Source organism: Mobula birostris, chromosome 5 (assembly GCF_030028105.1).
Source record: "Mobula birostris isolate sMobBir1 chromosome 5, sMobBir1.hap1, whole genome shotgun sequence".
Classification (NCBI taxonomy): Eukaryota; Metazoa; Chordata; class Chondrichthyes; order Myliobatiformes; family Myliobatidae; genus Mobula; species Mobula birostris.
In genome coordinates this window covers 100824852-100841820 of record NC_092374.1, presented here as the reverse complement: position 1 = coordinate 100841820, position 16969 = coordinate 100824852, and the positions used below count along the sequence as shown (strand labels likewise).

General features: G+C 47.3%; 1 protein-coding gene across 2 annotated transcripts in view; it reads left to right on the top strand.

The window, feature by feature from the left end:
* The window catches only part of LOC140197309 (sodium/potassium-transporting ATPase subunit beta-2-like), a 40834-nt gene extending 26923 nt beyond the window's left edge, over window positions 1-13911 (top strand). Inside the window, exons 5-7 of one of the 2 annotated variants that reach the window (XM_072257252.1) lie at window positions 1826-1882; window positions 3476-3571; window positions 13790-13911. In XM_072257252.1, the coding sequence (XP_072113353.1) occupies window positions 1826-1882; window positions 3476-3571; window positions 13790-13798 (162 nt within the window). In that variant the 3' untranslated portion in view covers window positions 13799-13911. Of the gene's footprint in view, window positions 1-1825; window positions 1883-3475; window positions 3572-4412; window positions 5301-13789 lie in introns of those variants that run through there. The other variant, XM_072257251.1, reaches the window with a different exon arrangement.
* The last annotated feature ends 3058 nt before the right edge of the window (window positions 13912-16969 follow it).

Sequence of the window (16969 nt, the reverse complement as noted above, 5' to 3'; positions counted from 1 at the left end):
TTGCTGTGCACAGCTTGGCTATCGCGCTTGGCCACATGAGTCAGGGCCCAGCAGGCTGAACCATTGCCTCGCAGCCCCGGGGACCTGGGTTCGATCACAACATCTGGGGCAGTCTGTATGGAATCCCCAGGGTCCTCAGTCCCTTCGCACATTTCATCGAGGTACAGGGTCAGGTAACTGGCCTGTGGGGTAAAGACAGAAGATTCAAAGAGCTGCTGAAAAGCTTATGTGTGTGTATTAGAGGGAAAGGCATGAATAGGGTGGCTCTGGTGGGCCTAATGACTCCTGCATGGCAGCAAAGATTGGGATGCCCTGAAGTGGGGGAAAAGGGATGATAGCAAAGGATTAATTATAGAAAAGAATGTAATGAAACAAGTGCTGGAAGAGATGCTAAGACTCTCAAGTCAGCTTTGCTGCTCTCCCAGTCCTCAAGTTCCTGACCAGGCTGTGCCATTCCCTCTTTAAATACCCCGCAAAGATCTAGCCTTCACAACTCCAGGGGTAGAGAATTCCTGGGGCTTTGCTATCCTCAGAAGTTCCGACCCACCTCCATTTTCACGTGACATCCCAGCATTTTAAGAGCAGCAACACACATAAGAGTTGCTGGTGAACGCAGCAGGCCAGGCAGCATCTCTAGGAAGAGGTGCAGTCGACGTTTCAGGCCGAGACCCTTCAGGACGAAGGGTCTCGGCCTGAAACATCGACTGCACCTTTTCCTAGAGATGCTGCCTGGCCTGCTGCGTTCACCAGCAACTTTGATGTGTGTTGCTTGAATTTCCAGCATCTGCAGAATTCCTGTTGTTTGCGATTTTAAGAGCAGCTTCTTCTCATCCGCCGTCAAATTTCTGAACGAACTACGAACACTTGTTCATTCATTATGTGCCGTGTATGACATGGGCGATCATGGTCTTTCCACAATTATGATTGTTCCTGGAAAATTCTCCTACAGAAGTGGTTTGCCATTGCTATCTTCTGGGCAGTGTCTTTACAAGATGGGTAACCACAGCCATTACCAATACTCTTCAGAGATTGTCTGCCTGACATTAGTGGTGGCATAACCAGGACTTGTGATGTACAACAGCTGCTCATACGACCATCCACCTCCTGCGCCCAGGGCTTCATGTGACCCTGATTGGGGTGGGGGTTGATGGGGGAGGAGTTAAACAGGTGCTGCACCTTACCCAAGGAACGCCTTACAGTTCATTTGGTAGAGACCTATCTCCGCTCTGCCACCACGTACACAATCTCACTCTTTTTGTACTATTTAATTGTTTTTAATACGCATTTCATATTGTAATTTATACTGCCGCTGCAAAACAACAAATTTCATGATGTGCGTCAGTGATGTTAAAACTGGTTCTACCAGTGGGCGCAGGGGAAGACTGAACGAGGGGGTATCACTGGAAAATTAGGAAGTGGTCAGAATCTGAGGCAGCAGTACAGTGCAATACATAAAAACTATAAATTGCAAAAAGAAATATACGGTATGTACAAAATTTAAATTAATTAAGTAGTGCTAAAAGAGACCAAAAATAGTGCTCATGGGTTGTTCTTGTCCACTCATAAATCTGATGGCAGAGGAGAGGAAGCTCATCCTAACAAAATATTGCCTCTCTGATGCTAGCAATTAGAAAAGGACATGTGAGGGACCTTGGTGATGGATACTGCCTGTTTGAAACATTGCCTTTTGAAGGCTGTGCCCATGGTGGAGCAGGCTGAGCCAACAACCTCCGCAGCCTTTTCTCACTCCTGCTCAGTGGCCCTTCCATACCCGACGGCAATGCAACCAGTCAGAACGGTAGCGAATGTTTCCTTCTCCTTACAGATCATCGGATTCCTCCCTGGGGAAGCCATGACTCCATATGTCTCCTGCACTGGAAAGGTGAGTGGCTTGAGGACCTTCTGCACTGTTGCGTTGACCACATCAAAGCTGCTTAATCTCCTCTTGTTTCGTTTCCACCTCCTCCCGCGCACCGCACTGGACTGCTGCAGGAGGCAAAGCCTCGCCAGAAGGAAAGGGTGAGATGCCATCACGGTTTCCATGAGGAACCATAGCTAGCGGGAGCTTTGACTGGCTGCTCAGTATAACAGACAAGCCGGAGCTCTAGACTGCGAGTGCTGTTTGTCCTTGGGGCTGCCAGTACCAGCTCCAGACACCAAGCTGGTGGGGTGTGGGAGGGCCCAACTGAGTGAGGGGCTGCCTGGTTGCCATCCAGCAGCCTTGAGTGATCTGGGGCTTCAGTTGTGTATGTGTGTGTGACAATAGAAACCATCGCAGCTGAATTAATAAGACAGGAGCAGAATTCGGCTGTTCAGCCCATTGAGTCCACTTTATAAATATACCCACAAAGTGAACACAAGTTTGTTGCCCAAGGGAGAGTGCCAGGCGAGTAATGCGCAGACATCTGAGGAGACACTTCCACTCTGTCAGGTGAATGCTGGTATTCCACAGGAGAACTGCTCCACCGGATCAGATTCAGTTGTATTTATCACAAGTACATTGAAACACAGTGAAACGTGGCATTTCAGTGAACAGCCAGCACACCCTAAAGATGTCGCTTCACATTCAAAGTTCACAGTTCAAAATCAATTTATTATAAAATACGTACTGTCTATATGTTGGTATGTACTACACTGCAATTCATTTGCTGGTGGCCATTCACAGAAGAAGTCCAATAGAATCAATGAAAACTACATAATAACAAAGGCAGACAAACTAATATTGTACAAAGACAAGCTGTGCAAATACAGTCAATCAATCCATAAATTAATAAATAGATGCATGGATAGATCGATAGAACACGTGTTGTCAAGTGAGTCCATAGGTTGTGTGCTTTCCAACACCACGATAACCAGACCACAATGCTCAGCAGATTCACACCGAACACAACCTCTTTCCTCCCTCTCACACACAGACACAGACTCGCACTGTCCTCGAACCCCAGGGCAGACACACAGACAGACACTGTCCTCGAACCCCAGGGCAGACACTCAGACCGACACTGTCCTCAAACCCCAGGGCAGACACACAGACAGACACTGTCCTCGAACCCCGGGGCAGACACACAGACCGACACTGTCCTCGAACCCTAGAGCAGACACACGGACAGGCACAGAGACGCAGACTCACAGATGGAGTCCTCGAAACCCAGGGCGGGTCTCTAGCATCCAGTCACTTGCCCCTGGACTAATTTCACTGTCACGGATAGTCTGGTGATGATAACTATGCTCTCTGCTCTCTCTGTGAGCTTACTGACCACTATGTTCCCTAATAGCAGCAGTACCGAGGAAAGGACGAGGTCCACTTTGGGAGACGGAGACAGAAATGTGTGACCCACCTTCTCCTGTCCCCCGGCACCACTCCATAAGCAGCTGTTTCGAGCCTTCTCCCACCAGCATACAGCTCGAACATTGCTGGTGATACCAGCTCAGTGAATTTCCAGCCATCTTTTTTTTTTTGTCTCTTTCCATCCAGACCGGAGATGTGAGTGAAGTTCACGAGCTGTGGTACTTCCCTCCCAATGGAACGCTGGACCTCATGTACTTCCCATATTATGGAAAAAAGGCACACGTGAGTAAAAGTACCTTGGCCCGTATATTCTAGACATTTCACTCTGTGTCAGTCACAGTCAGGGGCAGGACAGTGATATAGAGACAGGAAGGGTTAGGGGCTAGGGGCTGCCGGGGGGGTGGGGGGGGGAGAGTCACAGAGACGGGGAGGGTTTGGGCCAGATGGGGAGGGTCACAGAGATGGGGAGGGTTTGGGCCGGAGGGGGAGGGTCACAGAGACTGGGAGGGTTTGGGCCGGAGGGGGAGGGTCACAGAGACGGGGAGGGTTTGGGCCGGAGGGGGAGGGTCACAGAGATGGGGAGGGTTTGGGCCGGAGTGGGAAGGTCACAGAGACAGGCAGGGTTTGGGCCGGAGGGGGAGGGTCACAGAGACGGGGAGGGTTTGGGCCGGAGGGGGAGGGTCACAGAGGCGGGGAGGGTTTGGGCCGGAGGGGGAGGGTCACAGAGACTGGGAGGGTTTGGGCCGGCGGCGGAGGGTCACAGACACGGGGAGGGTTTGGGCTGGAGGGGGAGGGTCACAGAGACGGGGAGGCATTAGGGGCTAGAAGGGTAGGATACACAGAGGAGGAGGAGGAGTGTGGGGACTGGAGAGGGTCACAGACATGGGGAGGGGTGTAGCGGCTGGAGGAGATAAGTGTTGGGGAGGGGTTTAGGGGCTGGAGGAGGTCAGAGATGGGGACAGGTGTGGTGGGTCAAACCGTGTCTCAGTGATGGGGAGGGTGTGGGGGGTCAAAGCGGGTCACAGATGGGGAAGGGTGGGGGCCAGAAAGGGTCACAGAGATGAGCATCTCCTGCCTGCCCGCTGAAACTGGAGACTAGCTGATTTCCGCCCGTACGCTGCAGGTGAACTACACTCAGCCAGTGGTGGCCGTGAAGTTCGTGAATGTGACGACCGATGTGGACATCAGCGTTGAGTGCAAGGTGCAGAGCTCAAACGTGAGGAACGATGATGAACGTGACAAGTTTGCTGGCAGGGTGTTCTTCACGCTCAACGTTGGCCTGAGCGGACAGGGCTCCCGTTAACCCTTTGTCTCCGAGTTTGTCAGCAGGTGGGGAGGAAAGGTCTGGGCTTAGAATCTTTCACAATCTGCGTTTAGGGTTGAGTCTGGGCGGGTGGTCCATTCCTACACCCACCGGACTATAACTTTGGACATCTGGACACAGATAACAAGGGCGTAGTTAAATTCAGAGGGCCGGATTTGAAGTCTTTTCCATCTCCTGAGTGTGGTCCAACTCTGCTGAACTCTCCCCCCGCCCCACCCCGGAGATTTGGGAAACAGAGTCTAGCTCACCAGTAACACAAACGTGGTTATCTTGGCCTCTGTGTGTTCTGGCTTGTGTACCTTCGGGTGGGCTGGACAGAACAGGAAGAGGGCTTCGACTTCCATTCCCTCACTGTTCCTGATAGCTCACCCTCTTGTGTTTTGTGTGTGTGTGCAGCTTGAACCTGCGCAAAATGACCTGGTTTAAATTATTTAGGTTCTTCATTGGTCAGGGCATCAGGAGATACAGGGAGAAAGGAATCGGGCTGAGTGTAAAATTGGGTCAGCCATGATGAAATGGCAGAGCAGGCTTGATGGGCCAAATAGCCTAATGCTCCTATCTTATGGTCTTCTGGTTTCTGGCCAGAGCCGTCGCAAAGCAACAATGGTTTCTCCTCATCTAACACTGTTTCTATTCATGTATATATTGGTGTTCTGCTGGCAATTTCCCTAAAATAAACTCTTATAACTTTGACAAACTTTAATATGTCTCCATAATTTTGATTTTTCTAGTCCTGTCAGTTTAACTTGGAGGTAAAACAACACACATAGCAGTGGAGTTGGATCTTCATGTATAATCTGACCATATCACACGTCACACCATTGCTGTTATACAGTGACAGCCCTGACCCCACTGGTACTGTACCCCAGTGCTATACAGTGACAGATCGTCCCCACCAGTACCATACCTGTGTTATACAGTGACAGCCCTGACCCCACCGGTACTGTACCCAAGTGTTATACAGTGACAGACCCATCCCCACCGGTACTGTACCCCAGTGTTATACAGTGACAGACTCATCTCCAGCAGTACTGTACCCCAGTGTTATACAGTGACAGACCCGTACCCCAGTATTATACAGTGACAGACGCATCCCCACTGGTACTGTACCCGAGTGTTATACAGTGACAGACCCATCCCCACCGGTACCGTACCCGTGTTATACAGTGATAGACCCATCCCCACCGGTACTGTACCCCAGTGTTATACAGTGATAGACCCATCCCCACCGGTACTGTACCCCAGTATTATACAGTGACAGACCCATCCCCACCATTACTGTACCCCAGTGTCATACAGTAACAGACTCATCCCCAGCAGTACTGTACCCCAGTGTTATACAGTGACAGACCCGTCCCCACCGGTACCGTACCCCAGTGTTATACAGTGATAGACCCATCCCCACTGGTACTGTACCCCAGTGTTATACAGTGACAGACCCATCCCCCACCGGTACTGTACCCCAGTGTTATACAGTGACAGACCCATCCCCACCGGTACTGTACCCCAGTGTTATACAGTGACAGACCTGTACTCCAGTATTATACAGTGACAGACCCATCCCCCACCGGTACTGTACCCCAGTGTCATACAGTAAGAGACTCATCCCCAGCAGTACTGTACCCCAGTGTTATACAGTGACAGACCCGTCCCCACTGATAGCATCTGTCCCAGGGTGTGGTGCTCCCTTATACTGCCCCTCCCATGGGGATCCGTGGTGGTGGGAGGTGAGGAAGGGGTATGAAACAGAAAGCACTGAGGGCCACAATCTCTGAAACCAATTCATACTCAATGCTGGAGCCCAGAACCACACTGTCGATAAACATAAGGGACACTTGGGGAGTCTTACTGCAAGTGCAGCCACTTCACATGCTTATCTCTTGGGTCATTTGGATTTGCTCCAGGTGATTACACGCTTCTGCCTCCTTTGTTCTGGTGAGGATCAGGTAGCCGTGCTGTGAATTATTGAACATAATGGCTAATGTCCCTGAAATTAATGTTATTGCAGTCATTAACTCAGTCAACTGAGTATGGGACAGTCCCTGAGTTGCAGCCGAGGCTGAGTGTGAGTGTCCCTAATGAGCATCTCTCACTCTCTTTAAATGTTTGTGTACACAGACAGAATCGTAGATGTGTGTCTGTGAATGTGAGTGTTTCTATGGTGGGGGAATTTGTCATATTTGAGTAAGTATGTGTGGATAATTCTAACTTTGACTGTAAGACGATGCAACACAGGAGCAGAATTAGGCCATTTGGTCCATTGAGTCTGCTCCACCATTCAACATGGCTGATTTACTTTCCCTCTCAACCCCATTCTCTGGCCTTCGCCCCATACCTTTTGACACCCTTTTCTAATCAAGAGCCGATCCACCTCCCTTGAAATAAAGATAAAGAGAAGATGGGCTTTATTTGTCACATGTACTCGAAACGCACAGTGAAATGCGTCATTTGCATCAACGACCAGCACAGTCCGAGGCTGTGCCGGGGTAGCCCACAGGTGCCATCACATTTCTGCCGGCAACACAGCATGCACACTAATCCTAACCCAGATGCCTTTGGAATGTGGGAGGAAACAGGAGCACCTGGAGGGAACACACGTGGTCACAGGGAGAACGTACAAACTCCTCAAAGACAGGGGCAGGAATTGAACCCCAGTTGCTGATCACCGCTTCTGTAAATTAGGCTAAACCCTATACTATGGTGCTGCCTGTATAACATATATTTGAGTGTGCAGCCGTGTGTGTGTGTGTGTGTGCATGCGCGCGCACAGGAGCGTATGCGTGAGTGAGTCAGAATAGTTTTGAACACAAATGTAAGTGTGAGAGTGGATTTGAGGGTGTGCACAGATTGTCTCCAGAACCTACACTCAATTACTTAATCCAGTGACAGAGTTTGACTTTGGAAAACATTTTATGCCAAACTCAGCAGTTACCCTCTGAGTTGTGGGGAGGGGAGAGAAGGGTCACACAAATTCGTCAACTGTTGTCCAACAGGGTCATGAATGGTTATCACTGCCCAGTACCCCTCACCCCTAGCGCCACGGGAGCATGCACAAGGCAGGATACCCTCTGTTATGGAGCAGAACAAGTAGAATTCCCTTGGGTGAGTGTCCCATGGGAATCAGACCTGAATCCTGGGGAACAGACAGACAGAGAGAAACAACTTTGTCTGACTTTCAATGGACCATGGGTCGACCAACCCAAAACCAGTCTGTCCAGTCCACTCTGGTTGCTGATTAACATAGACTCCACCTGTATATCCTACCTACCCACCTATCATCACTCCCACTCCATTACCCCATCCCCCCATTTTCTCCAGCTCTCTAGCTCCCCCATCTTGCCATCTCACCCTTCTCCCCACCTACCCACCTCTCCATCAGCTCCCACTCTCTATCTCCATCTCCTGCCCATTTCTCCATTAACCTCCACCTTCCCCTTTCCTCACATGTCCTTTTCCCCACCTATAGATCACTACCCACTTTAACACCTCCTCCGTCTCCCCAGCTCTCCACCTATCCATCAACCCTATTTCTCCATCTACCCCTCATCTCTATCTCCTCACTTTTCCACCTCCCATAACATCTCCCCACCTCTCCATCTACCCCCATCTCTATCTCCTCACTTCTCCACCTCCCATAACATCTACCCACCTCTCCATCTTTTCCATCATTCCATCAACCCCATCTCCGTATCTCCCCCACCTCCCCATCTCCTCACCTCTCTATCTCCCCCAACTCTCCATTTTTTTTATTATTATTTTTTTTCCCTTTTTCATTATTTTTTTAGATATGTTTCTTTGTTTTATATTATTCATTGGTATCCTATATGATTGGGAGTTTTATCATTTAAGTATTATTTGGCTTTATAGTCACTCATGTTAATTATAACAATGTATTCCCAATAACTTTGTACTACTACCATGTCATGTTTATATCTTTATGAAACTAATAAAAAGATTGAAAAAGAAAGGAACCAGAGAGATGAGGAACGACTAAACAGAAAACTAAGGTTAAGTGCTGGGTCCCATAGAGGTAGAACATTTCAGTGACCATGACCCCAGGTGCCAGGTCAATACCCGGGATATTATACAGGCCAATGCACTGAGCTACGAAGCAATTTCAGCTCAGTATTAAAGCTAAGATACTTAAAGACCGAAAATAGATTTGCAATCTGGTTCAAGCATGGATCACATGCGTGACCACTGGATTGTGGAAACATGCAGAGTCTCAAAGAGAAACCTTAAGCTCATTCAAGCTCATTCACAGCTGATGGAATGGGTCCCATAAGACCATAAGACATTGAGCCATTCAGCCCATGGAGTCTGCTCCATTATTTAATAATGGCTGATCTATTATCCACCTCAACTCCATTCTCCTGTCTTCTCCCTGTAACCTTTGACTCCTTTACTAATCAAGAACCTATCAACCTCTGCTTTAGGTACACTCAGGAACATCCACTGACTCTCCTTTGTCTATACTGTCTGTCATTTCCTCGTCTTTGGCACAGAAAATTGTCCGATGATTAGGCTAGCGTTAAATGGGAGGCACAGCTCGAAGGGGCAGAAGGGCCTGTTCCATGCTGTATCTCAATAAATCAGTAAATCCCACTGATTCACCACCCTCTGGAGAATGGCAAATGTCACTCCGCTCTTTCAGAAGGGAGGGAGGCAAAAGACAGGAATTTATAGGTCAGTTGGCCTAAATTCAGTGGTTGAGATGATGTTGGAGTCCACTATTAAGGATGAAGGTTTGGGGTATCTACAGAAACATAGAAAACCTATAGCACAATACAGGCCCTTCAGCCCACAAAGCTGTGCTAAACATGTCCTTACCTGAGGAATTACCTATAGCCCTCTATTTTTCTAAGCTCCATGTAGCCATCCAGGAGTCTCTTAAAAGACCCTATCATTTCCGCCTCCACCACCGCCACCGGCAGCCCATTCCACGCACTCACCATCCTCTGCGTAAAAAACTTACCCCTGACATCTCCTCTGTACCTACTTCCAAGCACCTTAAAACTATGCCCTCTCGTGCTAGCCATTTCAGCCCTGGGGAAAAGCCTCTGACTATCCACATGATCAATGCCTCTCATTATCTTGTACACCTCTGTCAGGTCACCTCTCAACCTCCGTCGCTCCAAGGAGAAAAGGCCAAGTTCACTCAACCTATTCTCATAAGGCATGCTCCCCAATCCAGGCAACATCCTTGTAAATCTCCTCTGCAGCCTTTCTATGGTTTCCACATCCTTCCTGTAGAGAGGCGACCAGAAATGAGCACAGTACTCCAAGTGGGGTCTGACCAGGGTCCTATATAGCTGCAACATTACCTCTCACTCTTAAACTCAATCCCACAATTGATGAAGGCCAATGCACTGTATGCTTTCTTAACCACAGAGTCAACCTGCATAGCAGCTTTGAGTGTCCTATGGACTCAGACCCCAAGATCCCTCTGATCCTCCAGACTGCCAAGAGTCTTACCATTAATGCTATATTCTGCCATCATATTTGACCTACCAAAATGAATCACCTCACACTCGTTTGGAGGAGCATGATAAAATAGGACAAAGTCAGCACGCCTTCCTTAACAGAAATCTTGCCTAACAAATCTGTTGGAATTCTTTGAGGAAATAATAAGCAGGATAGACAAAGGAGAGTCAGTGGATGTTGTTTACTTGGATTTTCAGAAGGTTTTTGACAAGGTGCAACACATGAGGGCACTTAACAAGATACGAGCCCGAGGTATTAGGGAAAGGTATTAGCATGAATCGAAGACTGGCTGACTGGAAGGAGGAAGGGGTCTTTTCTGGTTGGCTACCAAAGACTAGAGGTGTTCAGTGTTTGGTCTACTTCTTTTCATGTTATATGTCAATGATTTGGATGGTGGAATTGATAGCTTTGTGGCCAAGTTTGTGAATGATACGGAGATAAGTAGATGGGCAGGTAGTGATGTGGTATTAGGAAGTCTACAGAAGGTGTTAGACAGATTATGAGAATGGGCAAAGAAGTAGCAGATGGAATATAGCATAGGGGAATGAATGATCATGTACTTTGGTAGAAGGAAAAAGGCATAGACAATTTTCTAAATAGGAAGAAAATTTAAAAATCAGGTGTGCAAAGGGAGTTGGGAATCCTTGTAAGGGGTCCCCAAGATCTAATTTGCAGGTTGATAGTAAGGAAGGCAAATGCAATGTTAGCATTCATTTCTAAAGAACTAGTATATTAAAGCAAGGATGTTATGCTGAGGCTTATAAGACATTGGTTACACTATACTTGGAGTATTGTGAGCAATTTTGTGCTCCCTATCTAAGAAAAGGTGTACTGGCATTAGAGAGGACCCAGAGGAAGTGCACAAGAATGATCCGGGGAATGAAAGGGTTAAGGTATGAGGGGCATTTGATGGCTCTGGGCCTGTACTTGCTGGAGTTTAAAAGAATGAAGGGGGATCTCAATGAAACTTACTGAATATTGAAAAGCTTAGATAGTGAACATGGGGAAGATAGTTCCTATAGTGTGGGAAGTCCAGGGCGAGAGGACACAGCCTCAGAACAGAAAGATGTCTCTTTAGAACAGAGATAAGGTATTTCTTTAACCGGAGGATGGCGAATCTGTGGATTTCATTGCCACACATGGCTGTGAAGTCCAAGTCAGTGGGTATATTTAAAGTGAAGGTTGATAGGTTCTTGATTAGTCAGGGTATCAAAGGTAGCAGGGAGAAGACAGGAGAATGGGGTTGAGAGGGGTAATAAATCAGCCTTGACAGAATGGCAGAGCAGTCTTGATGGACTGAATGGCCTGATTCTATTTTTATGTCTTATGGAGTCAGAGTCTCTGGTTTCAGGCTGAGACCTTCCTTTCCAGTCCTGATGAAGGGTCTCAGCCCTTAAGAAGATTGTTGATTTCTCTCTATAGATGCTGCCTGAGCTGTGGAACTCCTCCAGCATTTTGTGTGTGATATTCAGGCCCAGGCAAGGAGGCCAGATCTGATAATCACAATGAATGATCCAGAGCAAGAAAAAACCATCTACCCATCAGGTCTGCGGTAGCTCTCTGTACAAATGGCCAACACTTTTCACTGCTTTCTCCCCACCTCCTGGCACATTCCCTCTTCCAGTGTTCCCTCCGTATGCCCCTATTAAATTCATTCTTACTGTCCTTCTAGGCAGTGTGTTCCTGACCACAACATCTCACTATGGAGAAACCATCTTCTCCTCTTCCCTCTGGTTCTTCTGTCAACCCCCTTCACTCCATGTCTTCTGGTCACCCACCCTTCTGCCCTGGGAACAGTTCCTCCTCATTCACTCTGTCCCACCTCTCCTTGACTTCGAATGCCTCCATTAATCCTTCCCTGAACCTATTCTGAGGGCAACAGTCCTAAGAGATTTGGGAATTCTGAGAAGCATTCACAAAGTATTACTGAAAAACACATCACAGAAACTAGCATCCCTCCATGAACTCTGCCTACCTTTCTCGCTGCTTCAATGAAGCAGCCAGCGTAATCAAAGATCCCACCTACCCCGGACATTCTCTGTTCTATCCCTCCCATCGGGCAGAAGATACAAAAGCCTGAAAGCACATAGCACCAGGCTCAGACAGATTCGACCCCACTGTTCTTCCCCAGTTAGATTCTGGCCCTCACAATCTACCTTTGTTATGACCTGACACTTTCCTGTCTACCTCCACTTCATGTTCTCTGTACTGTAACCGTTCTGTTATTGTTTTACGGCAGAAAAGTTGTGTAGAGGTTAACACGATCATTTTACAGCGCCAGCTGTAAGATTGGTGTTTAATTCCAGCCGCTTGTATGTTCTCCCAATGGCCCCATAGGTTTCCTCCAGATGCTCGCACATTCCAAAATGCTCGGGTTAGGGTTAGTAAGCTGTGGGCATGCTACATTGGTGCAGAAGCATGGCAACACAGGTTGCCCAGCACAATCTTTGCTGATATGATTTGACACAAGTGATGCACTTACCTTATACTTTATACTTTATTGTCGCCAAACAATTGATACTAGAACGTACAATCATCATAGCGATATTTGATTCTGCACTTCCTGCTCCCTGGATTACAAATCGATAGTAAATATTAAAAATTTAAACTATAAATCATAAATAGAAAAATAGAAAAATGGAAAGTAAGGTAGTGCAAAAAAACCGAGATGCAGGTCTGGATATTTGGAGGGTACGGCCCAGATCCGGGTCAGGATCCCTTCAGCAGTCTTATCACAGATGGAAGGAAGCTGTTCCCAAATCTGGCCGTACAAGTCTTCAAGCTCCTGAGCCTTCTCCCGGAGGGAAGAGGGACGAGAAGTGTGTTGGCTGGGTGGGTCGTATCCTTGATTATCCTGGTAGCACTGCTCCGACAGCGTGCGGTGTAAAGTGAGTTCAAGGACGGAAGATTGGTTTGTGTGATGTGCTGTGCCGTGTTCACAATCTTCTGCAGCTTCTTCCGGTCTTGGACAGGACAACTTCTGTACCAGGTTGTGATGCACCCTAGAAGAATGCTTTCTACAGTGCATCTATAAAAATTAGTGAGGGTTTTAAGGGACAAGCCAAATTTCTTTAGTTTTCTCAGGAAGTAAAGGTGCTGGTGGGTCTTCTCGGCAGTGGACTCTGCTTGGTTGGACCAAGTCAGGTCATTTGTGATATTGACCCCGAGGAACTTAAAGCTTTTGACCTGTTCCACTTGCGCACCACCAATGTAAATGGGGTCGTTCAGTCCACTACTCCTTCTGAAGTCAACAACCAATTCCTTCATCTTGCTGACGTTGAGGGATAGGTTATTGTCTTCGCACCATGCCACCAGGTTCTTAATTTCCTCTCTGTACTCAAACTCATCATTACCCGAGATATGGCCTACAATTGTTGTGTCATCAGCAAAAAATTATATATTGAATTCAATGGAAACTTGGCTACACAATTGTGATTGTACAGTGAGTACAGCAGGGGGCTGAGTACACAGCCTTGTGGGGCACTGGTGCTCAGAGTGAGTGTAGCAGAGAGCTTGTCCCCTATTTTTACAGCCTGGGTCCTGTCTGTGAGGAAGTTGAAGATCCAGCTGCAGATATGAGTGCTAAGGCCCAGGTTCCGGAGCTTAGGAATCAGTTTATTTGGAATGATGGTATTAAAGACAGAGCTGTAGTCAATGAATAGGAGTCTTACGTATGCGTCTTTATTCTCCAGGTGTTCTAAGGAGGAATGTAGGGCCAGACAGATGGCATCTGCCGTTGACCTGTTGCTCCGGTAGGCGAATTGCAAAGCGTCAAGGTTGACCGGTAGGCTGTGGTTGATGTGTGCCATAACCAATCGCTGGAAGCACTTCATAGCAATTGATGTCAGAGCCACAGGTCGATAGTCATTCAGGCATGCCAGCTTGCTCTTCCTCGGCACTGGGATTATCGTTGCCTTCTTAAAACATGAGGGGATCTTAGACTGAAACAAGGAGCAGTTGAAGATGTCAGCAAACACTCCAGCTAGCTCGCTTGCACAGGCCCGGAGAACCCGTCCCCGGATGCCATCTGGGCCCGTCGCCTTCCTTGGATTTATCTTCAGGAAGGCCCTTCTAACGTCCTCCTCGGTGACGATGAATTTCGATCCCACCAGGTCCGCTTCATCTGGAGAGAGCAGGACGCTGTATCCTTTGATGTTTCAATGTACTTGTGACAAATAAAACTATCTCCTTTTTCCTTGCATTACCTCAATGCACTGTTGTAATGAATTGATCTGTATGGAAGTTATGCAAGAAAAGTTCTTCATTGGACCTCACTACATGAGATAATAATAAAACCAATTTACCAAAGAGCTTCAATACTAACTACTCTGTCCTCTCATGTTGCAACAACTGGCATCTTAAGTAGACACTAGGATAACTCTCCAATTACTTGGTCTCTGGAGTATTGAGTATCATTTCACATTTGATCATGCAGGTAAGATTAGCTCCATATCATAGCCCTGTACTCTATGCCAGACTTTCTGCCCCATTCTGGCTTCTACTTACCCAGCACTGTACGGTACCAGGTGGCCATTTAGAACAGAGGTGAGGAGGAATTTCTTTATCCAGCCAGTGGTGAATCTGTGAAATTCATTGCCACAGACGGCTGTGGAGACCAAGCCATTGGGTATGTTTAAAGCAGAGCTTGATAGGTTTTTGATTAGTAAAGGTGTCGAAGGTTATGGAGAGAAGGCAGGAGAATTGAGTTGAGAGAAAAAAATTGGGTTGTGACTTGTTGGGCTGAGTCTGACTTATCATGGCTAATTTAATTTCTCTCTCAATCCAATGGCCAAATTCTGCTCTTATGTCTTATGGTCTTATGGGAGCCAGGGACTGATGGAGTGGCTTTTGCTCCCCGGATATACTACAGTTCCCACTGAGGGGACACTTCAGATCTCCTCTCACTTTCCTCTCCCATTACTGAGTATTAATGACGGTAACCGTGGTAACAGATTTGTCTGTACTTTACAGCTGCCATATGGAAGCAAGGCGTAACAAGTTAATCCTGATAACTTTCCCAGCATTTATCCCTTCCATCTCTCCCCTCACTAGGGACATCCCTCCAAAGGCCAAGGTGGACAAAAACAATACTGGTTGCAGAACCATGAAAGCTCTTGGCTCAGAAGGGAGCGGTTAAACCGCCATATCGGAGCGGGGGGGGGGGAGGTAACAGAACTATAGTTGTGCAGGAAGAGGGAGAGAAGGTGCTAGGCAAGCTCAAAGGCCTTAAGATGGATAACTCATCTGGGCCAGATGGACTACATCCCAGGGTCCTGAGAAAGATTGCTGAAGAGATAACTGATGCATTGATATGATCTTTCAAGAATCACTTGATTCTGGCATGGTCCCAGAGGACTGGAAGATCTCAGATGTCACTCCACTCTTTAAGAATGGAGGAAGGCAAAGAAGGGAAATTATAGCCCAGTTGGCCTGACCTCAGAGGATGGGAAGGTGTTGGAATCTACCATTAAGGATGAGGTTTTGGGGTACTTAGAGACTAATGATGAAGTAAGTCAAAGTCAGCATGGTTTCTGTAAAAGGAAATCTTGCCTGACAAATCTGTTAGAGTTCTTCAAGGAAGTAACAAGCAAGGTGGACAAAGGAGAGGCAGTGGATGTCATTTACTTGGATTTTCAGAAGGCCTTTGATAAGGTGCCACACATGAGGCTGCTTAACAAGATAAAGTCCCATGGCATTACAGGAAAGATACTGGCATGGATAGAGGAATGACTAACAGGCAGGAGGCAGTGAGTGGCAATAAAGGAGGCCTTTTCTGGCTGGCTGCCAGTAACTGGTGGTGTTCCCCAGGAGTCCGTATTGGGACCACTATTTTTCACATCGTTTGTCAGTGATTTAGATAACGGAATTGATGGCTTTGTGGCAAAGTTTGTGGATGATATGAAGATAGATGGAGGAGTAGGTAGTGCTGAGGAAGCAATGTGATTGCAGCAGGACTTAGACAAATTGGAAGAATGGGCAAAAAAGTGGCAGATGGAATACAGTGTTGGGAAATGTATGATAATGCATTTTGGTAATAGTGCGTTATTGTGCACTAGAACAATAGTGCAGTCTTTTATCTAAATGGGGAGAAGGTTCAAACATCAGTGATGCAGAGGGATCTAAGAATCCTTGTACAGGACTCTCAGAAGTTAATTTACAGGTTGCGTCTGTGGTAAAGAAGGCAAATGCAATGTTGACATTTATTTCAAGGGGAATAGAATATAAAAGCAAGGAGATAATGCTGAGCCCTTATAAGACACTGGTCAGACCGCACTTGGAGTATTGCCAACAGTTTTGGGCTCTAAGATGTGATGCCTGGGCTTTATAAGGCACTGGTGAGGCCTCACCTTGAGTATTGTGAACAGTTTTGGACCCCTCATCTTAGAAAAGATGTGCTGGCATTGGAGAGTATCCGGAGGAGGTTCACAAGGATGATTCCAGGAATGAAAGGGTACGAGGAACGTTTGATGTCTCTGGACCTGTACTCACTGGAATTCAGAAAGATAAGGGGCGAATCTCATTGAAACCTTTCAAAGTTGAAAGGCCTAGACAGAGTAGATGTGGAAAGGATGTTTCCCATGGCGGGAGAGTCTAGGGCAAGAGGGCACAGCCTCAGGATAGAAGGGTGCCCTTTCAAAACAGAGATGCGGAGAAACTTCTTTAGCCAAAGGGTGGTGAATTTATGGAATTTGTTGCCACATGCAGCTGTGGAGGCCAAGTCGTTGGGTGTATTTAAGGCAGAGATTGATAGGTTCTTGATTGGACATGGCATCAAAGGTAATGGGGAGAAGGCCGGGAACTGGGGTTGAGGAGGAGATAGAAAAAAATGGGAACTGGTGTTGAGGAGGAGATAGAAAGAAAGGATCAGCCAT